The sequence below is a fragment of the Polypterus senegalus genome, chromosome 3 (genome assembly GCF_016835505.1).
Source record: "Polypterus senegalus isolate Bchr_013 chromosome 3, ASM1683550v1, whole genome shotgun sequence".
Classification (NCBI taxonomy): domain Eukaryota; kingdom Metazoa; phylum Chordata; class Cladistia; order Polypteriformes; family Polypteridae; genus Polypterus; species Polypterus senegalus.
Window position 1 is genome coordinate 208,458,037 of NC_053156.1, and position 25,765 is coordinate 208,483,801.

Sequence of the window (25,765 nt, forward strand, 5' to 3'; positions counted from 1 at the left end):
TAGGGTTATGATCAGGCAGTGGATAGCATCAATAAACTGTAATTTTAGCTATTTGTGAAATATCTGAACAGATTATTTTAATCAGGAGAAGAAATAATGTGATTGCTCGAGTATTTGCCTGAGGAAATTTATCCTGTGGAGGCTTCTACCTGTAGCTGCTGAAAGAATGTGTGAAGCTAACACATTTACATTTAACATTTGTTTATCTGGCTAATACCTTTTTTATTTAAGTGTCTTACAACATTTAAGGTACATCTGGTTTCATTTGTTTTGCCCAAGTTGGAGCACGGGCAGATGAAGGGGCTTCCTTATGGTCACATAGTATCAGTAGTGGGATTCGAACCCACAATGTCGTATTTTGACATTCAAAGCCTTACCCACTACACCACACTACCTGCAAAAAGTTATAAGTAACAAAATGTAATGCCATATATACCTTTTATTCCAGTTAGAGAAACCGGTTATTGGTCCGTTAGTAACCAGATTATTTGGCTGTGTAAGCTCTTAATTAGGTTACAGTTAAGGACTTTGTAGTCCATGTGTGCCTGTTGCACTTGTATTTTAATCAAATATTTCTGTCACAAAAATTCCAAAAGGGTTGTAGTAAATTGCATAACTTTGACTGATTATCCAGGACATAACAATCAAAATTAATGTTGCAATTGATCTTTCAAAATGGGTTATCAAGCAAAAATGTGTATCAAAACATCTTAAGAGGAAAATTGATGCTGAGAACTGTCATTCAATGATGAATGGACTTGATAGAATGTGTTTATAATGCTTTCATGCCTTCACTAACCCGACAATGAGCAACAGCTGGTTCTCTCCAAGCTACGTAGATACTGAGTAAGCACTAAAAAACGACTGTTGTGGAGATATTAATAGTGTGTTATTGGCATTTTATCAGTGATTACTAGTGATAAGTTAATGAATAAAGTTGGTGAATCTGTGAAACCGGTACCTCTGTTGGCTATAACTGTCGCATGTCATGTTCATCTCTTAACAGCGTATTCAAAGCTGTGCGGTACACAGTGAGTCAAACTGAGTGTAAATCTAGAGCCATTGATAAATTGACAGGAATGGCACAACTATGTGTGTGTCTGCTATTTTGAAAGAGTAGAATTCAGAAGGAACAGCAGGCACCATGGCAGTTGTTTGTGGGAGCTGGAATTCCTTTTCCTCCAAGTGTCCCTTGTTTTTAAAGGGCCCCTACTTCTAGTGGTTGAGTTTATAATCAAAGCAGCATCAAACACTGCTGCTAAACAAATCCAAATCATATTATGTGATATCATCTACTGGTAAATTCTGCTTCTGCTCTACTTCTAAAATTTTTATTTTTATACTGTATTGAGGATTTGTTCTATGCATTGTATTGTATTGACCCCCTTTCTTTTGGCACCCACTGCATGCCCAACCCACCTGGAAAGGGGTCTCTCTTTGAACTGCCTTTCCCAAGGTTTCTTACATTTTTTCCCTGCAAGGGTTTTTTTTTGGAGTTTTTTCTTGTCTTCTTAGAGAGTCAAGGCTGGGAGGCCGTCAAGAGGCAGGGCCTATTAAAGCCCATTGCGGCACTTCTTGTGTGATTTTGGGCTATGAAAAAATAAATTGTATTGTATTGTACATTAAGTGATTATTTAATTATCTTGTGAATTATAAGGCATAAACTCTGACAGTGAAGTGGCAAATGTGTAATAAATTTAATTTCCTAATAAATTATCTCCTATATATTACATGACTTGTTAACATGAAATCAGAACCTACCCCTTTCAAACAATCTGTATATCCCTGTTTTTGTAGATTCCTGACATATATAGAGACAACGTACTTTTAATATAATGGGGGGAAAAAAGTATTGTAGGACAATGTGAGGTCAGAGAAATTTGTATATGAGTCACTAATTAATGATCCTGGATGTACAAAGATAAATATATTCAAATAGGATACATGGTGACATTACTTTCTTTTATATTTTTGGTAATTTTCTTGGCCCTAAGTTCTTTGTTGTTCTTGCAGAATTGGTTTTGCCACTGCTCGTAGCCTGGCTCTGGAAGGAGCGTCCGTAGTCCTCAGCAGTCGCCATGAAGAGAATGTGGAGCGTGCTGTAGCTGAACTACGCCACGAGAATCTTAATGTCACTGGCACTACTTGCAATGCTGGCAAAAGTGCGGACAGGGAGAAACTTATCAGCAAGGTAATATGATAACTGATGCTAAGCTTTGATATGCAATATGGAATGTATGTACTTTTTCTATTATAACCTTTTTAGTTTTTAGTAATATTTAAGAGGCAGGTTTGCTGGGGAATATTATGGTCATGGTGGACTTTGTAAGTACCCAAATATTAACTGGGCTAACCTTCTAAATAGTGGAATACAAGGGCAGAACCTTTTAGATCAGTCTTTCCCAACCTTGGACCTGTGGCTGCAGGTTCCAACCAGCTATTGTTTTTAATTGGACTCCTGGGCTAATTAAGTGATTTCCCAAGTTCTGTGTTTTGGAAACAATATAGAAATTAGAAAACTAAGTTTGGCAGAAATAATATACATTCAAATTTACCAAACAGTTATATGGGAATAATGTATTTTTTTCTTTTTAACAATATTTTAATCTTGATTTTCATTCTACTTTTCTAGGTGTTCTAACTGTTTAATTAATTCATTATTTACTAATTAGTGGGTCTGATGCTAAAGTACTTGCAGCCTTTGATTATTCAGTACTAGCCAACCCGCGGCGTAGCATACGCCACATAATCAGGCCGCTTTTTAAATGATTTTTAAGCACAGAGGAAAAATCCGTAATTTAATAAACCACCAAGAAAAGTAACATTGCAACAATGCACGCTACGAACCAACATACAATAGTCCGTGACTGAAAACCGGAGGAGCACCGTTGCACTTTCTCCTTCCAAAGCGAAGGACGGGGTTGAACGGCGCTCGTTCAGTACGCACTGCCTGCTTATGTGCCCGCCCCCAACTCCCTACCTGAGTCGCTTTCGTCTGTGTACAGTCCACACGCACCTGTGAGTCACGTTGACTGTTAATTTTCCAAACACCACCTCAGTCGGTTTCCACATTGATTTTTCATTGTTCTTTGCGGTTCCGGCTGCATTTTTATATATATATAATCCACCAAGTCACCCAACCATGGGGGGGCTTTACAAAGGGCAGGGACGTAATCAGTGCGAGCGTATGACCCGCACGCACTGGGAATTTCTCGTTTGTGGGGAACATTTGGAAGCCACAGCCTCCATCACGAATGGGGTTCAACGGCTTACCCACGCCGGGTAGACACGCTGATCCATTCCGTGTAGCGCGCGTGCAGTACCGGACATACAAGTGCATCACAGACCTGTTAATGCTCAATCTCACGTGGCTGAAAGCCACTTGTCCCTCTAAGAATTTGGATGCCGACCGCTGTTGTGTCGTGTAACTATTTAGCTGGCGGGAGTATCGTTCGTTTTCAGAAATAACCAGCCAAATCGCTCCACCAACTAAGAACTGCCATGCACCACCACCCACAGAATCGAGAAAGAGCTATCAATCTGTCAATCCTGTGCATGTCTGGGCCGGGTGAGGTTTCCTGTGTTGAGTCAAATGAAGCGAAAGGCTCCACACCTGGTGGTGCCCTTACGTCAATTCCTTTAAGTTTCAGCTTTGTAACCATACTCCCCCCTGAACCCAAAGACTTTGGTTACCCGGTTGGCTGCCCGGCGGGTCATGGGAATGACGCCGCTGGATCGCCTGTTGCGGGGCCTGCATTGGTGAAGCAGGTGAGACGGTAATGAAACAGAGGCACAGGGCTTATTGGTTTTTAAAGACCGCTTCCTTCATTGGGTTTTAACCAATGCACGGAACAAACCAACACACAATCGTCCGTGCGGCGCTCAGGGTGGAACGGGAGGAGAGGAGAAGGATATCCACTCCGCTCCCTCCATCATGCTAGTCTGCTGATTTCTCATTCAGTATACACTGCCTGCTCGTGCCCACCTCCAACTCGTCACTCGAGTCGTTGTCGTCTTTGTACAGTCCAGATGCACCTGTGACTCACGTAGACTTTTCATTGCTCTGTGCGGTTTTGGCTGCCTTTCTATATATAATCCACCAAGACACCCGACCACGGTGGGAGGGGTGTGTGTACAAAGTGCAGGAGTATCTATGAAGACGCATGTTTGTCGCGGATGCGAATTGCTGTATGTAGCGTGTAAAACAGTTTGCTATAGTGCACACGGTCATGCGTCGTAACTGAAAACTCGTTTTTTAAAGACACTTCATTGTGTTTTAACCTCAGTTGTAAAGGAACGTTTCAAGGATCCCATGGGATACCCCTCGCAAACAGTTTTACACGCCGCATTCACCTCCGCGAGAAACATGCCTCTATGAACAGTCAACGTGGGTCGAAGCTGCATGTGACCTCTATGACAGACGAATATAAATTACGCCGTTTTTTCTGTGTCGCCGCGTCCTAGTTGGTGGGCGTGGCTCTGTGAGTTGTCGTCGGATCCAATGGTCTTGGAGTTGGTGGGCGTGGCTCCTTCCTGCGTGCGCCATAGGTGTCTCACTTGTCGACGGCTTAGTGAATCCACGTCCCTTCCGGCGGGCTTTCCATGGTTGTCTTGCCTTAGTGAATTATATATATAGATTGTTTGCCAGCATGTCTGCTCTGCTTATTTTTAATTGTCATTAATAAGATACAACAAAGGGGAAAAACTGCACAGAGAAAGGGCAAAATATAATGAAATCAACAAAAGAGATTTAAACATTTAAATTTGTAGCAAAAGCAGAAATATTTCTAAATGTCTTATAAATGTGAAAATCATGTTGCTGTGCTTTTCTAAATGTAGAATAAGAGGGGAAAAATACCACTTAAATAAATGAGATCAGTGTTTTCAGATCTTGTTACTGATTAGGAATCTGGTTGGAACAAAAATGTGCAGTCACAGGGGGTCCCCAGGATTGAGGTTGGGAAACACTGTTCTAGATGTAATCAGTTACTGTTTTCTAACAAAGTATGTTAAACAACTGGCGGGAGGGTAAGCCTATCTAGATTTTTTTTGAAAATAATCAGGATAATTGTGGGTGTGGTGGTCATTGAACCTCAAGGGTTAAGTGGTCATAGTATAATACTGTTCTGTTTGTTTTGGAAGAGCATGGATCCAAAGACTAAAACTTAAGTTTAAATTTTGAAGGGTAAATTTAGATACAACAAAGTCTAAAATCGATAAACTGGTATAATTTTTTAAGTGTGGCGACAGTCAAGGAGCAGTGGAAGAGGTTTAAAAAGTATTGCATACAATGCAGGACAAGGTACATAACAAAATTTGGGATTACAGGTCAAATTACTTTTATAGTGAATACTGAAGTTTTGACATTTTCAGAATAATGAATACTTTTTGTTTGCCTGGACATGTGTAGAACATCATGTTTAAAGGATTTCTTTTTAACATGTTTTTTTTTTTTGGCTAAAAATGGCCACTGAAGATGCTAAAAATACGTAATGCCATGCCTATACTTTCGTCAGTTCTCAGGAACCCTGAAACAGTCTCTTTTTCTTGTTAGCCCAACAGAAAGTGATAGTCTGTTGTGAAATTTCCGTTCTCAGGTGATCTTGGTGAGGCTCGGCGAGAGAGTTGGCACAACATTATAAACATACCTGAATTTTGAGTCGGCACCCCACCAATCGTTCAAGTGGGTAGTTGTGTCATGTGCAGATACTGTACTCTTCGAGTTTCACAGCGCTTCTCAATGTTTTATTTGTGATGGACATGAAAAGTGAGAAATGGCTGAAATGAGGTTATGCTGAATGAAAATTTAACAATCTTCGAAAAAGTTAATTCAAGAATGAAGAAAAATGACATGGTGAAATAATTCGGAATTGCATCTTCAACGTTGTCAAACATTTTGAAGCTTCGAAAAAAAACACAAAGTTAAAGATGGGGATTGGGAACTGAATAAAAAAATGTAATTAATTTTGTATCATCTCATTTTGAAATAAAATATTTTTTGCAGTTTAAGAAGCAAAAAGCCTGGGTCACAGAGTTAGTTGCACAAGAGACTGACAGAAAGGTGAATCAAGGTTTCCAAGGAGTACGTTTATTGTATAGAGAAGACAGGAACATTCAAATAAGGGACTGTTACTTCAGCACTGAAGCACATGAGATAGGAATAGCGACATGGGCAACTGTCATGCTTTAGCTCCCATCTACAGATTAGAAGATCACCAACAGCTTGGAATCACTGCTGTGGCAGACCAGGAGAGTGCGAGGAAGAGCAGGTCAAAGCCCGGTGTTAAACATTGTGTGACTTGCATGTTACATGGTAAACCTGGTCCTGCAGAGAACAACCAATTATTCTGCCCTTGGTTTACTGTTTAGCAGATGCAGCAGAGCAACGTATGGATCTCTCCTTGCATCACTAACATTAGAGATGGTGAATCACCAGCAACCCTGGTCACAATAGTATACGCATTTTCCCCCAATTCATTATAATGAAGTTTCCATTATTGCAAAATATTTTTATGGCCCCATGAATTTTGGTACAATGGGATTATACCTGTACTAGGGAGTTAAAAAAAAAAAAAACTCTGCAGAGGGTTAAAGAGTTTGGGGTTGGGGGTGGGAATGAAATTAATTAAGGAAATGATTGAGCAACACATGGCAAGAACAGGAATTTTACAGAACAGTCAGCATGGGTTCAGGTGAGGGAGGTCTTTTACTAGATAGTATTCTATGAGCAAGCAACAAAATTAAAAGGATATAATAAAAGTGGTACATACAATAAAACTTTCAGAAAGCATTTCATAAGATGCCCCATGAGGGTTAGGCATCAAAGTGGGAGTTCAGGGCATATTTTGTAGATGGGTGCAAAATTGGCTCGGAAGCAGAGTGTTATGGAACAAGGAACCTTATCAGAATTGGGTGATGAGTGGTGTCTTACGGGGGATAGTGCTAGGGTGGCTGCTGTTACAAGATGAACTCATATTACTTGTATGCTCTATTTTTCAGGCTGTGAAGGAGTATGGAGGCATTGATATTTTAGTTTCAAATGCGGGTTTCAACCCATTTTTTGGCAATATTCTGGACACCACAGAGGACATGTGGGACAAGGTGGGATGTTTAATTTTAATGATATGATGCTGTTAACTATATTCAATGAAGTATTGTAACTTGCTTAATTTGTTGAGAGCAAATGATGAGAACTGCTTGAACTTTAAGAGGACTACCATGACAGCTCTTGGTAAACTGAAAGGATACAATTTACTCAAAGTAAAGCAAGATATTTAATCAGTAGCTAAGTTTACATTCACTTGAACTTGTGATGCTTACTCATTAAAGCAGTACCTCTGTTATACTGGCTTAAAATGTATACAAAAATTATAAATTTTATATCATACGAATTCAGATTTATATAAATTAGTTTATATTGGGTAGAATGCTTGGGTTCAAAGTGTTTCCAACTGTTTAGTTAATTTTGTACATGACATAATTAACTTCATGATGCCTATGGTATCTGTTGTTTGACGTCATTGTGCCTTAAGTGGCATTAAAACAAATTATACAAGTTTACCTACCCAGTTAACCTAATTCAGTTTTACAGAGCCAATGCTAATCCTGGTAGCATCAGGCTTATGGAAAGAGCCAGACCTGGACCAGCATCCAACCCATCACAGGAGTTTTATATACCCACACTCATGAGGAGATAGTTTTGAACTACATGTTAACCTTCCGTGCACATCTTTGGGATGTGGGAGGGAATCTAAAATACATGGAGAAAAAGGTACACATGTGAGGTGAAAACTGGATTCCACACATTGACTGGGAATGAAACCACGGCACCATTATGCTGCTCTATTAAAATGTATCTGTTACTTGCATGCAAAATTGTTAGAAATGTAAATTTGTAAGATCACATTCATTCCATGAATGAAAAATGATTTGTATGTAAATTCACTTGGCTGCCACTTCCATAGATACATCTATCATTCTAATGTGATTGATCATATCATACTATCTGTGCTGATAAAGACTTGCAAATATACATATAGAATATGTACATGTTGCGTGTTATTTGTACTTTATGTGGAGTGGGGTTTTGTTGTTTTTTTTTGAGAAGATGTAGTTAATTTCTTTGTACCATACAAACGTGACAATAGACACTTGAACTAAAGTAGGTGGGCACGTACGCGTGTGTGCATGCATTTTAGGGGATGAAAGAATAAAGATAGAAGTACAATTGTGAGTACATCACGGTCGGTAATCTTATTAGTAATGCTTAACATTAGAAAGAGCAGCACAACCACAAGCATGAAATGCAAATCGGTGTGTGACACCTGATGCACACAACATTGCTTTTGACATATTGATGTAAAATAAATTATAGGCCACAGAAATATGCACTGTGAAACACCAATCTGGCTTTAGGCCAACCATATGATATCAGCACAGTGATTAAAGTACCAAGCAGTGAGAATCGGTGGCAAACAACACAATGTGAGCAACAAGGTCACTTCCACCAGTGTACATAGTGGCCAACTGCTGTCTGGCCAGCCAATCCACAATTACCATAAAATGTCAAGTGAATGCACAACACAGAACTGCACAATAGCAAAATACATGTGCCTACATTCAGAAGTGTATTTTATTTAACCTGCTGTTCTTCGTAGCAAAATCTTTTGATTACTATGAAATCCAGATGTTGAAGGTGATTGCTTTCAAGGGGCATTAGTGTTAGACTGAGTCTTTCCTGTTGACTTAAAGACCTCAGTTTGTTTTATACCAAAAAGCACTCCTCGTTAGGATTAGTGACAGTTATCACGAATAGACTGGCATCAAAAATTGGTCCTCGAATTTTACCTAGACTTGCAGGCCACAGTTGGCCAGACACCACTCTTTAATGCACATATTGTTCCCCATTAATCTATAATAAAGTCATGTTCTCTGGTTCAGTCCTGCATTCCCAAGCTTCAGCATTTTCTTTCAACCATGTTCAAAATCAATTAATCATTTTTACATTTTAATAACCTCATTGTTTAATTATGTGGAATCTGTTGCAGAAAGCTGGATTAGTGTGAAATCCAGTTAAAGCAAGCTGGGGTTCATGAACTTTTGGCTGATTCTATTCCAGAAAACATGGATTTAGCCAAACCTGTATTGCTGGAACAGATTAAGCCAGAATGAAATGATCATTGAGGGCAAAGATGTGTATAACTCTCTCTAATTCTGCTTTTTTTAAACAGGCTCAGGATTTGCCTGTTCCACAGAGAAAGATATGATGAAATCCTACTTAATTACTGGGGTAACCAATGCTCTGAAACTAACCTACAAATATCATATTTTAATGTTTAGGATTAATGCTTTGAGTTTGCAAAAATTGAGGAGCAGAGCATCTAGTCAAAATTAAAGTCCATAAAGGTCTGGTCAGAAGTGCTGATCCCAGCTGCCTTATTTAAGAAGCAGAAAAAGCTGACAAATTGCTGAAACGCCATGCCACTTCATGAATGAACAATTGACATAGATACACAATTCCTCCACCCAATTTCCTTAGTTGGACTTGGGATAACCTGTTTTGATTGCATGTACAATGTTAAGTCTGAACAACACTCAAGAAACTATTGTGCTGCTTTCAGCGGGGGTGGTGGGGGTCTCCTGCTGAAAAATTATTGTGATCAAGTGGAAGAACAAGAAAGATGTTAGCCTCCTATGTACTGTTGACAATGTAGAAAGTTAATGTTTGTGCCTGGGGAAATGTGGAAGTCACTGTGGTAGCCTACAATAATACAATGGGTTTCATTGATCATGCATATCAGTATGCTGCTGCTGGAGTATATAAATTTCCCCTTGGGATTAATAAAGTATCTATCTATCTATCTATCTATCTATCTATCTATCTATCTATCTATCTATCTATCTATCTATCTATCTATCTATCTATCTATCTATCTATGGTTTAACTTAATTAACTTTTCTCTTGATTTTTTTAGTTACCTTGCTTTTTAATATGAAATCCTCCAAATTGCTTTATTTTTCCTTAAATGGCACCCAAACAGGAATGGGATGTGAAGCGAGCCAAAAGATGAGCAGCTATGTTGGAGCGTCAAATACCAATTGACTTCACGCCACCCATTTTCTTAATATAATTCAATAATTAAACCCATTATTTACTGTAATTCTGTGGCTTGTTGCTGCAATCATTCTGCCCTAGCAGACATTTACAAAACTGTTGATTTTCTTTTTTCTGAGAACATTGTCAAGTGTTTTGTGGACCTGAGCTGTTCAACATTACTGGGACTTTCACCTTTCTTTATTTGCAGATATAGTATGTTTGACACAGGTTAACTAGTCACATATTGGCTTGTTTTGTGTATCATTACTGTTTAAGGAAAAAACAATGGGTTTGAGTCTTAATAGCAAGTCAGTTAAAATTAAGGCAAAAGAAGTCAATTGGCAGCAAAAACTGGTCACTAATTAAGGAGATTATTGTGGACCAGAGCTGGACACCACTGATATAATCATTTTCAAGTAAGCATTCATTCATAATCCATCCTCCTTTAACCGGTTGCATTGTCCATTTCATGGGTGTTAGACCCAGAGTCTCTCCTAGTATCATGTGGTCACAAGACAGGAGTCAGGACAGGGCCCCAGTCTATCACATGGCACACTCATGCACTCTCACACAGTCTTACTGGGGCAGTTTACAGACTTAACCTACCCAGCATGTCTTTGGGATATGGGAGGAAAATTGGAAGACCAATTCTGGCATAAAGAGAATATGAACCTAAACTACTGGGGTCAGTGATGGAGCTATAATTTTATCTACTATAACTAATCAGTTTACAATATTAAATCCAGACTGTGTTAGGTAATGAATAACTGTGTGTGGTCTCAACTACTGTATGTTTCAGGACTAAACAAATAAATATGTAATAATATTAAAAGAGAAGTTAGTGACCTGTTTAGGTGGAGAGGTCAGTGAAGTGGTATACTGCTTAGGGATTCGGGCACATAGTGCCCTAAATCCAAACAAGAGCTGCCACCTGGTGCTGGGGGTGGTGGAAAGTCCAACAAATTAGTCAAGTTCAAGTTGAGATGACTATTTTAAATACAAAATGTGTTGACCCAAGTAGCTTTCCACAGAAGAGCAATATGTTGTGGAAAAAACCTTTCCTCTGTTTTCAAAGAAATTATTCAGAGACCAGGTGAAAATGTAGAACGATTCTCTATTTGCATACAAATATGCATAAATGACTCAGTTCATGGAGTGACCAACCGTTAATACAATTTATTCCGTTTTATACTTTTCTATTACCATTTACATTATTTAACACATTGCATCATTTTACTCTTATTATGCAGAATCTAGCTAATCAACTACTGCCACCAGTATCTTTGTATACATGTCGCTTCTTCCGTCATTCTAAACATTGCTTTGTTAATAGGGGTGTCCTACAGGTTTTACCATTGATCTTATCACCGCTTCAAAATAAGGGTGTTTGGACTTTCTTACTAGTTTTAGTTTGTCTTCACTTTTTAAGGGGGTGTTCATTGCACATTTACTTCATTTTCACCTTAGCAACTATCTTGGTGGCTCCTCTGAGATGAAGCAAAAGCCTTACATGCCTAGGTTTCAAACATTTAGTTAACCCGTTACTTACATTCAGTTCTTATCCTCATGCTTAATAATTCATTGTTATAACTTCTAAGTATATCCTTGTATTAAATTGTAAAATTATATCATGTATTGATTAAAAATATTGATTAAAAACCTATAAATACAATTGGACTAACGGACCCAAAATCGCCAGTGTGTTAACTGAGAAACTGTTTGCTGACATAGTTTTATTTGTTGAGACAATGAATTGCTTGTAGGTTATGTTTATCCTGTGAAAAACAAGCCAAAATTTTGAATTTTTTTCAACAAGAAAAAATCGTGTGCGACAGAAACATATCAATACCAAAACATTAACATAAATACTATAGGAAAGGTATATCTAGTGTCCACTGCTGCATTGATGCCGATTTAGCACATGTTCTCCATGTGATATGTCTTGAAACGGTTACCAACACGCACAGCCCAGTATTATAATCCGCACTTTAGAACAGTGTTTCTTTGCAGACGTTTCACTTGCTGTTGCAAGCAAGGACAAAATATCAGTGCCCAATTTGTACAATCAGTGCTGCTTATTGAATTATTGTAGGCTACCAAAGCACAAGGCTTACTGACTTCCACATTTAACCTGACACTAACATTACAGTTGCTACATTTTGAACTGTACCTGGGAGGCTAAAATCTTTCTAGCTCTTCCACTTGATTGCTATCATCTTCCATTTTTGCCAAAGTCACTAGGCATATTGTGTTAGTTCAGTTGTAAAGTGCTGTATGCATTAGTTTCACTATCCATGTCAATGTCTGACCAATTCACATTGTCATTACTATTCCTTGTTTCAACTAATGGTTCAGTTTCAGTTTGTTGTAAATGGGCTTTACAGCTTTGTGTTTACACGCCGTTGTTTTTTTGGTTGAATGAATATTGAGTTACCACATAAACAAACAAAAATATTTATGATTTTTTTGCAGCATGTTGTTCTTTTTTTTCCACTATACAGCATCAGAATACCGTCCTAAGCGGACTTAACAATACATGCAAATAAAACTGGCTTATCCCAAGGTCCCACTCAGGGATAACTGTTATTAAATAGAAACCTGAGCCCTTGGGTTAACAGCAAGAAGGTTAAGCAAAAAGTGTATTGGAATCCTTGCAAAACATTATTATCTGTATGTTTGCATTGCATTTAGTTTATGGCGTTAAAAAAGTGGCACTAAGCATCCTTTGCTACTGCTAATTTCTTTGAATATTAAAATTTTAAAATTCAGCTTTCTAGTAAAAATTATCTCTTGAATAGGGAGCTTGGTTCATTTCCCATCTCATTCTCATCAAACTTGCATGGCTTTTCTGTAGGCAGTTTAGGATTCTCCCACATCCTGAAGACATATATCTGGTGACTTTATTTTGACATAATAAGCACACATTATGTGAAACTTGCAGATTCTCTGTGTGGGTTTGGTTATTACCATATACTGTACAGCTTCAGTCTCCAATCCCCTTATCCCTATTATGGACAGATTGGTTCAACAAACAGACAATTAGAAAGTGGTGATTTCTAGATTATTTACCCCTTCACATGTATGCAGACTATGCCATCTCTTTTGCCAGTGTTCTTTATCAAAATGCTACCAACAATCCCAGTAATATGGGTAGAGAAATTTAACTTTTCCTAATACCATGACCATTTACTCACAGTTGATAAGGAACAATACATATTTCTCATGTAATTTTTAATGTTTCTAACAAAACATAACATTCTCACACCTACGTAATGCAAGTCAATGTCACAACGCCTAGCGACCAAATCTGTGATATAGAAATTCTTACCATTGGTGCCACCCTTTAATGTTGCTAATTAAACATATCAGCCTAACAAAATCTTGCTGTCCAAGTGTTAAGGTGGTAGAACAAGTCATTTTTTTTGGGTAGTCTTTCATCCAAATGTAATAACCTTTTTTTATATTTTTAACTAAACTGTGTGCAAAAGTTTTTTTGTTTTGCATACTTTTCTTTTTTTTTTTTTTGCAGGGCAGAATAGGGTCACTGTAGATAGTTTATACTTTCTGGGTCCACAGCTTTATGTTTAAATCCAGGGTGAGGCACTTAACTGCAAGAAGCATTCTTTTTATCCCTGTGCCTGCCTGGGTTTGTAATGTCTATATCAATCTTCCTCCCACAAAATTCCATGAGTGTGGCTGTATGTGTGAATGAGCCCAGCAGTGGAAAATTGTAATACTCCAAATCAAAGCAGACTTAATATTGTCAAGTGTAGTGCAAATTTATATTAATGTGAGCTGTAACATCTAGCCCAATACTTACATTATTTTGCTTTGTTTTGTATCCTTTAGGTCTTGGATATCAATGTCAAAGCCATGTTCATGCTGTCAAAACTGGTTGTGCCACATATGGTACAACGAGGGTTGGTTTCTTATCTACTTTGTGCAGATGTTCATAGGAAACAGTGATTTTTATTTCTAAGGATATCTTGTGTGCTGAATAGTCTTTTTCTCTTTTATTATGTAGTGGAGGCTCAATTGTCCTAATGTCATCGATTGCTGGTTTTCAGCCTATCCAGGTGTGTATTAAGCAGAGGACATGTGTCATGCTATTTTTCCCCCCTTTTACACCTGTAACTTAGTACTAAAAAATTATAATAATCTTTTTTTGTAGTTTTTGGGTCCCTACAGCGTTAGTAAAACAGCCTTGTTGGGCCTGACAAAGGCACTGGCCTTGGAGCTGGCTCCTTTGAATGTCCGTGTGAACTGTGTGGCACCAGGATTGATCAAAACAAACTTCAGCAGTGCTGTAAGTTTCCTTTTTTTTAAAAACACTTTGCTTCTGTTAATAGTTCTTAAGAATTTGCAATTTTTCTTTTCATTTCAGCTGTGGAAAAATGAAAAATATGGAGGTGAATTCTTGAAGAATGTAAGCATGAAGAGGTAAGATGGGCTATTTACTGTAAAACCTTTGATGAGGAGTTAGAAAGCTCTGTAGAAACTAATTCTGAGAACAATGTAGTCTTCTGATTGCTTTTCTGTTTCAGTTTGTGCTTCATTAGTATTTACTGCCAGAGTTAGCTATTTTTTGTATTTTGGAGCCTTGTTTTTCTTTCATATTAATGATGGCCTCCTGATTGTTATTAGGACTGGTGAACTCAAGGAAATTTCTGGAGTGATCTCTTTCTTGTGTTCTGATGATGCCACCTACATAACTGGAGAAACCCTAGTTGCAGCTGGTGGAATGTACTCACGGTTGTAGAATAAAGATGACTTCATTTTGGAATTTGTATCTTTTTTTTCCCTAAAACATAAAAAAGCCAATGCATATGGGTGTCAGTAATTGATGAAAACATTTGAACATAGGAATCTCCCTGAGACATGTGCTAACTACAAGTCCTATATTTACAGGGATGACTTACTGTTTTGTGATACAATTAACAGTATCTTCTGATTATGCAGTGTAAAGACAGAAACAAAGGCAATCTCACTGATTGGTTTCTGCACAGTGCCTACAAATGGCTTTCACCCTCCCCCCTTTAGAATTTTTCATATTTTATTGTTATACGATATTGAATCACAGTGGATTTAATTTAATCGGCTTTTATGACACTGGGCAACAGTAATAAGACTCTTTAATGTCAAGGTGATCTAAATGAATTGCCAAGATATAAAGCACAAAGTACTCTATCTCGTAAGTATTCACCCTTTTCATATTCTTATTTATGAGATAAGGTTGTCATGGCTACGGAAGGCATTTGTCTGTGGACAGCGCTCGCGTGCGCACTGTCTCTCTGTCTCTGTGTGTAAGCTTTGCTCAACTGGCAACTTTTAAATTTATCTTTATCATGTACGTACGTGAAAACATCCTATACGTATGAAATATGGGCTCCCCCATTATTTTTTTCACTGTGCAGTTCAGAGCTTCCATAGAAGAGTGATGATAAAAAAAAGTTAATGGTGTGTTCTATAAAGTTAAAATAGTCAGCTATAAAAAGTATCAATTCTAAGTCCATAAACCTCTAACACTAAAATAGTTCAAAGATGCAGTAAGAAGTCAAGTAAAATGATGTGTAATGTACAAGAAAAAAAATCTCACAGTTTAAGGATCAATCCTTGTATGCTCCTGTCCTTCAGTATTATGTAGCGCTTTAAAACCACCAGCACAAAAACGGATTTGAAGGAGAGCTCCTCGTCATTTATGATGCAGATCATTGCAGTATGAATAGGTACATTGTAAAATAATAAACAGTAATGCATGTCAATTGATTTGATTATGTACGTCAATAATTAAATGCATTCAACCTCTTTATATTAGATCATATTGTATTTTTTCCACTAGCAAAATATTAAGAATGTAAAATATTCTGGAAGTATATGGCAGTAAAATAAAAACACTCATTGTAAAATTTGTGAAGTCTGGTGCGGTACTTGTCATGATTTTTATACAAATGTTTGTGATAACACTGCATGGCTAAATATTCAGTTTAGTTTCAACAACTCTGTGGGATCATCCATGGTGGATCTATTCCTTAAAAATCCCATTAATTACAGAGTTTGGATTGTCTGTAACAAACTATTAAAGGACAGCACAGAATCCTTACAATTTTCTGATGTTTACAGAATTGTTTTAAAAAGATTTTTAGATGTTTCGCTAATTTATTAAGATATAGAGTCTTCCCATCTCCTCTTACAGACAGAAAAGGTTAACCAACATGATAAACAAATAGTTGAAACCATAAATTGTGGAATGTGACCTGACCACTCTGTAAACCGTTTCCATCAATTTGACTCTTGGTTGTTTTTATGTCTGCCATTCACTGCCCAGAATCCCCTTTGCCCTCTTGACTGTCTTATGCTTCCAGTCATGCTGTCTTATTATTTTAACTCTATAATACAAATTTGACAATTCTACAGCAACCAATTCATTTATAATGTTTCTATTTATATTATTCAGCTTAAACATTTTATTCTACATCAATATCTGTGCCAAATAAGTAAAAATTAAAAATTTCAGTAATTCAATTCTAAATATCAACTCCCTTCTAACAGTGTAAGCAAGTTCTATACAAATAACACAAACACATAAAACATTTTAACATTTGGTGATCCACACAGGTCCTCTGTCTTTAAGTGTCCCTGTATTCAGCTGATTTTCTGACATCCCTGCAGCTTCTGTTTGTTATGCTTCATTTGTGTTATGATGGAGCTGGGAAGTCAAAAGTTGAAGTTGTGTCATTTGTGACCTCACCGAAGGTAAACATGGATACCCCCATGGATAACCCCATGATAGCTGGTGTTTCAGCAACAAATGCTAACTAATAGTTCTATAATCAGTCTCGAAGAGGAACTGATTAGCAAGAAAGAATAAATGTCTTTAAAAAAAAATATATATATATATATATATATACTGTATATATATACTATATATAATTTACTTAGCCACAATGAATAGTACTATTTCTGTTTGGAAGCTTTAATTGAAAACAACAAAAAAAAAAGAATATACAAAGCAACCATTAAATGCAATGTTTGAACAGTAGTGAGTACCAAGCTAACATTGGTTAGTTAATTATTTCGTTCTGGTAAAATTCTTCTCAATATTGTGTTTTATGGATTGAAGTGATTTATTTACAGTAAATTCTAATAAAATTAGCCTATAAAATGTTACTGTACTTGCAGATCATAGTGCAAGTCCCCATTTTGGATTTGTGAAAGAAAACTTAACTGCTTGCAAGCTACTTAGGGTTAATAGCTGACAAAGCCATTTTGCTATACCGGCAGGTAATTCATACAGGTGTCTGTCATAAGAGAGGGTGCAGTAAGCTCACCTAGGACAATTTCCAGTTTCTTTAGAAACACGTCTATTTGACACAGGAAAGATGACCTTTCCTTCTTTAGGGTCTATCTGAAAAGTGAAAAAAATAAGAACAGATGGCCCATTAGTGTAATAAAATAAAATGCTTAAGTAAATATTATGTTTTTTTGTTATAAAGAAGGGGAAGGAGGAGGAAGAAGAAATTATAAAAAGCCAATAGAAAAAATGTAACTTTGCTCTTCTGCCTTGCAATGTAGAATCCAGGTACTCATCTGTTACTGAATAAAAATCTAATTGTTTGAACTTTTCCTGTCTTCCTTGGGGGGGTTTTCTTCCACAGATTGATGTCCTAATCTGAAGTCTGACAAACTTAAATTTGGGACTAGTTTCTCAAGTCCATGAACAGGAATTCAGAGCTTGGGGTACGCTTTCTTTCTGTTTTCTGAGATTGGATCAGATTCAGGAGCATGCACTGGTACAGCACGTTGTCGAACCCACCACATGACGAAACAGCTTGGGATCCTGGTTGGCCACCCCCAAGGCAGATCCCCAAAAGTGACCATCTATCTGCCACAACCAGGAGTTATGTAGGGTAACCCTTTGGCCTGGTCCAGCTACTCGGGTCCTCTGCAATGAGGATCCTGTAAGTCAGATCACCCTTGGTGTATTGCACAACCTGGCTGTAGTGCTATAACTAATGCTCCCTGCTGATGCAAGTTAATGTGCCTCAAACGGAACTCCATGAGCAACTGCACATTTGAAACAAAGTCAATCCAACAGTACCCAAGGATTCTCTGAAGAGACACAGTACTGAAGGAGTCCAGTCTTCATCTCAGGTCACTGGATAGTGTCCATGTCTAGCACCCATATACCAAAACAGGAAGCACCATGACTCTAAAGACTTGACTTGGACCTTTGTCCTTTTGCAAAGATATTGGGAGTGCCACACACCCCTTTCCAGCAACCTCATGACCACCCCCCATGCCCTCCCAATCCATTTACTGACTCAATGGAAGAGCCACCAGAGACATGAATGTCACTGCCGAGGTAAGTAAACCTCTTGTCAAGGTCAACATTCTCTTTGCCGACAGGTACACTGCTGCTGGCTGTGTCCAAGAGGTTGTTAAAACTCACTAACTCTGACTCCTCAGTCTCTTGAGAGCCCTGATCAGAGACCACATTGACCCGCAAAGATCATAGCATTGTCGGCAAAGTCAAGATCAGTGAATGTTTCTTCACCAACAGATGCCCCATAGCCACTGAACCCCACAACGTTTTCCAATCAGATGGGATGACACCCGTCTCCCAAATGGAAGCAACGATTGCTTGCAATGCAAGGAGGACAGCCTTACCACCAGTCTGGAGAAGTTCATCCCGGGCACCACAGTTCCCTGCAGCCTTCCCTACCCTCAACTGTTTCACCACCTGTGCAATCTCAGTGAGACTGGGTTGTTCACATATAATTGGAGGATCAGCTGTAAACGGCTGCTCAAAGTAGCCAGGCCAGCAGCTCACAATTGCAGCATCATCTGTAAGGACAGTTTGTGAGTTCCTCACAGATTCCTTTAACAAATGCCTCCTTATTTGCCTTCATAGCCCTTGCAGCCATCCTTTTCAGTTCCCAATACAAACTGGAGTTGCAATCAAGCCATGCACTGTGAGATGAAATGGCTCCTTTTGAGAACACTGGTAATGCCTACACAACTCTCGGCAACCTTCAGGGCCTTGTCATGGAAGGTCTCACACATCACATTAATATCAGCAGCTGCACTCAAGTCTGTAAATTCTTCACATAAACTGCATACAAACCAATTAGAAACAGCCTGATCTTGGAGCCTGGCCAGGTCCAGCCTCATTCTCCTAGTAGGTGGTAGCCTATTGGACCTAAGCTGGATCTTCAGAGTCTGTGGTCAGAATTCTCAAACTGAATGCTTCTGTTGACCTTTCAGTGTTGTTAGAGCCTCCAGCATCTGCCAACAAGGATGTGATCAATCTCCTTCACCACAATACAAGTATTGGAGTACCATGTTCAATGATGCTGCTCAGAGTGCTGGAACCAGGATCCAGCGATCTGCAGCCCCTGAGCTTTTGCAAAGTCAAGGAGCATGGAGCCACTTTCACCATGGTTGCCAAACCCACTGAGACTGACAAAATCCTCTTGGCCAACCCTGCCTGTGCCAGTGGTTGCATTCAAATCACCCATGACCAGAGGAGTGCCACCTCTTGGGCACCCATCAACCACCGAGTGAAATTGAGAAAAAAATGTCTCCCTCACTGAGAATCTTTCACCATGGTTGGAGCATACACTGAGACAACAGACAATATGCTTGTTAAAAGGAGTGACATCAGATACCATTGGAAAATGCCGATTTGACACAGCAACAGCTGCTCCTTGAGTATGACAGCCAACAGAGTGACCAGACCAATAAAATGTGTACCTACCTACCGAGATCCGGCCAGTCTCAAATTGGAATGTGAGTGCTGTTGTGCAGCAGGTGATGCTGAGATGGAGATCAGAAATGATAAGTTCAGAGTTTTAGTCGAATGCACCATTAATTCACTTTTTGTTGAAGTTGCCACCAGTCCTGTTGAGGTTTGTTCCACTGTTGGAGGACATAAAAGCTTCTGCATGTCAGAGGCTCCACCATTACCAGCACTGTCTACTTCTGTAGATTCTGGGACATCAAGATGCAATGAAGGAACGTGTTGAAGATGTTTCATGTTTTTATTTTTGAGCTATCTTCCACATTCAATAATTTGAAGAGTTAGAGGAGGTGTATCTCAACAGCACATACTTATTGTCTTTAAATGTAGCTGCTAATTTACCATTGTTCAAGCCAGGTACAAATACTGCATCCCTAACATTGAATTTGTGATCCTTTGCTCAATGTGTGTTGTCTCCATACAACTTCATTTTGTGTGTTGTGAACTTGGCCCGGACACAGACAGGCGGACATGTTGTTTAAAACCACCACAAGTTTATTAAACACAATATTTACAATAATAGGTCACTAAGACCCCAGCCAATGGTCACTCAGACATCAGTCACGTGCACAAACCCCAAAACAGTCACAGTCCTGGCCACAATGCCTTGTCTTCGGGCCGCCTCCACTCTCCTCTTGCCTCATCCTCCTTCCCCCCGACTCTAGCCTCGAATGAAGGGAGACGGCCCCTTTTATACAAGTCCCGGATGAGCACCAGGTGTTCCCGGGATTCCTCCTTGGCCACGCCCCAGCGTGGCGGAAGTGCCGGCTGTCCTCCCGGCTGCTCTCCGGGCGCCGTCATAAATCTTCCCCCCAGCCCTTCCTGGTGTGGCGGAAGTGCTGGGGTAACAGGTCCCCAAGGCATTGGGGCGCCTCCTGGCGGTGACCACGGTCCCCTACAGGGTAGGGCTTCCATGCCCTGTACCCGTGGCCCCCAAAGCAACCCGGAAGGCAACCCCCACGTGATACAGGGTGGGTGCAGACCCACATCCGGTCCTTCCTGTCGTCCCGGCCGGGTCATGGCCCCTGGCATCCCTGACAGTGTATATTCACATGATGTGTGCTTTCTGGATGTCCATTATCTCTTGTGTTTTCTTTTACACATTTAGTAGCTGGGTTTTCACACATAGGATGCTTTTTGAGGTGTTGATCATTATACGAGAAGAATGTTAAGGAGCTCCTCTCTCCTTTTCTTTTTTCCTTCTCATGCAGATGATCTTAAGGCCTTTTTTCAAGTAGGTGTAAAATGTTTCAGTTTTGCTGTTACTTCTCAGATAGGTGGGTGATGCATGGATGTTCTTAATTCAACAATTAGCCAGAATTTATTCAAACAATTGCCATATAAATTGTTGGCCTTTATCTTCTACAACCTTTACTAGATATCCAAATTGTACAAAAATGTTCATCACTTCTCTAATAACTGTGGCTGATGACACGTCTGATACAATTAATAACATGGTATGAAGTGTAATAATCTAAGACAGTCATTCTGAATAGATCCTACCAGTTTTGTCCAAGGCTTTGGAGGCAATTCTAAACATTATTATTATTAATAATAATTCAAGAGGTTGGAGAGGTTAATTCTTATGTAATGGCAGATGTAATACAAAATTGAAGCAATTTCTGATTTGTCTTTCAATGTCACTGTCTGTGTTAAGCCAATACAATTTACTTTGCAAGTACTGTTTTGTACGAACGACTCCTTGATGCCTTTCATGAGCTATTTTCAGTGCTTTTCTAATTAATATTCCAGGTAGCACAATTTACTGTCCTCTCAACAGCAGTCCATCATAAGTAGATAACTACATATGTGATTTGGCTGCAGTTCTTCTGGGAATGGATTAGGTCATTGCCCATTTTCTCCATTTTGAGGTGGCAAGAGTAGTTTTTCCTAGTGTATGTTCAATTTGGTAATTATATGGCTGTAATCTGAGTTTAAGTCTTTGTATTCTGAGTGATAACAGTATGGTTTATTTGAGAAAGAAAATGTAAATGAGGGATTTATGATCTATGTGAAGGGGGAACTCGCCAACCCATAAATGTGTTCTAAAATGTTCCACAGCTCAGCCACAGCCCAATGCGAGATGTTCTCTTTTAAGCCAAATATGCATTTATCTTTATTTAAAGTTAAGCCACTGTCTTGTAATGTTTGAAATAATTGTCTGTGTTCAAGTTATTCGTCATTTTCTGCATGTATGTACAATGCAACACCATGCATTCCACATAGCATTGTGTCCATAGCTTTCTGATATGCCACTGTGGCATTAGATAAGCTAAACAGAGCTTCTCTGAAACGACAGCAACCTTTGTGTGTAATGAAGAAAGTCAGGTGTCTTTATTCAAGTGCCAGTTCTATCTGCCAAAACCCTTTTTGAGCATCAAACTTTAGTTCGTAGTACAGTCTGCAAATTGCTGCCCACAACACTACTCATAGATCTATGCAGAGTCTCATAGACCTAAAAAAAGATACCAGGGATTATTAGAATATTTATAATCCATTCTGCACCTTCATTCACTTCTTCAATAATGTCATCATTATACATTTTATCTAGTTCCTGATGAACATAACAGCGGTTGAATATGTCCTGATGAACATATAACAGCGGTTAGGGTACTCATCTCAGAATTTCAGTTATTGGTGAAACCTTTTCATGTATAGTAGCCTTATGACTGGAACCCATGTTCTGCCTTAAACCTTTAAAGAGTGACACACATTTTTGTACTAGCCACTTGAACCTCTCTGAAGATGGATCAACTGAATGCATGGTATTTCCCACATTAGGAATCTTCATATCAAACATGCCTTCCTTCCCAATTATATTTCCTAGTGGCTTTTAATTACAGTCTGTCCAGCAGGGGGCAAACCAGCCTAACTTAAAGCTGGTCCCAAGCCTGGACAAATAAAGACAGATATTTTCATGAAGGACATCCAGCTATAAAACTTAGACAAAACCTTAATGATGGAATGAATCCAATCAGCGCAGGGGCATCATCTGATCCTTGTGGCAAGTGAGTGAGGTCTACCAAGCAAAAGGTGGGCCCAGCTTAAAAAACTTGGTCCAGAAGAAGACAAGGGAATGAATAGAAAAGGGTAAGATAACATTAAGAGTGAGGGCACTGAATGTTTGGATAATGACTGGAAAAGGAAGAGATTTAGTAGATTTGATGGGAAGGAGAAAAGTGGGAGTGTTGTGTGTGTGCAGGAAACTAGATAGAAGGGGTAACAGAATTGAGAGGAGACTGTAAGTTGTTATGCAGTGGAGCAAATGAACAAGAGGAAATGGTGTAGGTATATTAGTATCCAAAGAACTAAAAGATAGTCTTGTCAATGTGAATAGGAAGTGTAATATGGTGATGAGTGTCAAACTGGACCTTGATGAGACTGTAACTAATGTAATTTTGCATATGCTCCTTATGTGGGATGTGAGGAAGAGGAGGCGGTTTTCTGGGCACAAATGGATAAAGAACTTAGGGGAGTACAAGAGGGAGAAAAGGTGATTGTTGGAGTTGATCTAAATTGGCATGTGGGAAAGAGTTGAGAGATGATATAGTACATAGAGGGTGGGGAGTAGGGGAGATGGGGAAGGGGAAAGAATAGTAGATTTTGCCATGGCATCTGATTAAGTAATAGTTAACGCATTTTTTGAAAAGGAAGTAAATTGGCTTGTGACTTACAGTAGTGTAGGAAGGGAATCTATACTAATAAAAGGCAAAGCCTTCACTGACTGACTGACTCACTGACTCACTCATCATTAATTCTCCAACTTCCCGTGTAGGTAGAAGGCTGAAATTTGGCAGGCTCATTTCTTACAGCTTACTTACAAAAGTTAAGCTGGTTTCATTTCGAAATTCTACGCGTAACAGTCATAACTGAATCCTACTTACGTACATATATATGGCCATAACCTGCAGCTCGGTCACCGTGTGAGGCGGAGTTGCGTCCCCCATCACCACGCCTCCCATGTAGTTGGCTGCCTGCCTATGTTGCGTCTCCTATACCCACGCCTCCCACGTAATTGAGTGCCTGCCCATATAAGGCCGTCCGTCAGCAGCAATCCAATAGACACGCTGTCGCTACGAGGTGTTTGTCATGCCTAAGACGAATACGATATTCGTGAGATACAAGTTTAATGAGATGACGCAGGGTATAAAGGAGACTTTTGATCACTTTGTAACGGAGTTAAAATTGCTGGTGAAGGACTGTGCTTATGCAAACGAAGATGAGATGGTCAGGGATAAAATAGTGTTTGGCACAAACACAGCAAAAGTGCGAGAGAAACTTTTAAGTTCCTGGTCTGAGCTAACGTTAAATAAAGCCGTGGACATCGCAAGAACGCACAAGATAGCACAAGCACAGCTGAGAACCTTCGATGCATGTACTCCGAGCGGCTCATGTGAACTGACTGTGAACGCAGTATGCAGACAAAAAGCAAGAGCTCCAAAGAGCGCTGAACAAAAAATGCATTACACAATTGAGAAGGCAGCAAAAGAATATGAAGCGAGTGACGCATACAAGCATATTCATAAATGCTGATACTGCGGAAACAAAGCACACGGTGGAAAAAGTCAATGTCCAGGTAAAGGAAGACAGTGTAAAAAATGTGGTAAATTGAACCACTTCGCTAAAGTTTGCAGGACTGGGAAAGGTAAACCCGTGCATGTAGTGTGTGATGTATCAGATAAAGAGGAAGACGAGTTGTTTATTGATGCCGTAAGAAAGGAACAACCCTCTGAAGCTGAACAAGCCTTTGTAGACATATCAATACGAAAGCAAGGTGTAAAGCTTAAGTTTAAATTAACTTCATAGACACGCTGCCACTAAATATTCGCTGGTAAATCCACAACTTAATATCGTGAATGCCTGTTAAACATCATGGATTTACGAGTACCGATTTGGATAGTGAACACTTCAATGAATGAAACCTATTATCTTTACAACGGTTGACAAACACGGAATGTAACTTGAACACAACACATCCTCCAGATACAAAACTGATTGAAAGAAATAATGATAATCAAATCGTTGATGACAGCAACATTCATAACAGTCACAAAACAATTACATTGACAATCATCTTACGTTATTTTTAAAATGTTTCCTTTTCTTTTTCATAACTTCTTTAACACACTACTTCTCCACTGCGAAGTCCGGGTATTTTGCTTGTGCCAAATAGGCTTTATGTGTAGAAGATCTCATCTGAAAGAGAGAAAGAATTGTAAGGTTGTTAATGGTGGAGTGTGACAGAACAGCAAGTATGTGAGAGTTGTACCAGATATGAATGAGGGTATGAGGACTTGGGCTAAAAGCAGACAAGATCCAATTTAAAGTAGGTCTGACTAGGGATCTTCTTTAAATCCTTACCTCTTTGATCTGGGAATGGATGTGTTGAGTCATGTTTTTTGCTGTTGACATTGTGTTGTGTAGCACCAAAAGAGAGTAATTTGGAAGAATGGAGAAGGTCTTTGGAAGATGGGTTTGAAGATAAGCAGAAAGTAAACCGAATACATGAGGTTTAATGATGATCAGGATTCAGGCATTAGCCTGCAGGAAGAGCTATTGAAAGGTGGATTCATTTAAATATCTAGGATCAGTGGTAGCCCAAAATGGAAAATCAGATGCAGAGATAACCCATAGAGAGCAGTGTTAATGGAACAATTGGAAGAGGATATCAGGAGTATTGTGTGAAGAAGACTTAAGGCGAAAAATAAAGGTAAGGTTTTTACGATAGTGGTAAGACCACCAATAATGTATGGAGTTGAGACATGGGCAGTAAAAGATCGCAGGAGAAAAAGTTAGAATTGACAAAAGTGAGAATGTTCAGATGGGGGTGTGGAGTTACAAAAAAAGATAAGAATAAGAAATTAAACAAT

At 39.0% G+C, this 25,765-nt stretch overlaps 1 protein-coding gene across 1 annotated transcript in view; it reads left to right on the forward strand.

The window, feature by feature from the left end:
• The window catches only part of LOC120525793 (dehydrogenase/reductase SDR family member 4-like), a 34,550-nt gene extending 19,695 nt beyond the window's left edge, over nt 1-14,855 (forward strand). The window contains exons 3-9 of the mRNA XM_039748391.1: nt 2,014-2,191; nt 7,000-7,101; nt 13,946-14,016; nt 14,121-14,172; nt 14,268-14,402; nt 14,481-14,536; nt 14,741-14,855. Of these exons, the coding sequence (XP_039604325.1) occupies nt 2,014-2,191; nt 7,000-7,101; nt 13,946-14,016; nt 14,121-14,172; nt 14,268-14,402; nt 14,481-14,536; nt 14,741-14,855 (709 nt within the window). The remainder of the gene's footprint in view (nt 1-2,013; nt 2,192-6,999; nt 7,102-13,945; nt 14,017-14,120; nt 14,173-14,267; nt 14,403-14,480; nt 14,537-14,740) is intronic.
• The last annotated feature ends 10,910 nt before the right edge of the window (nt 14,856-25,765 follow it).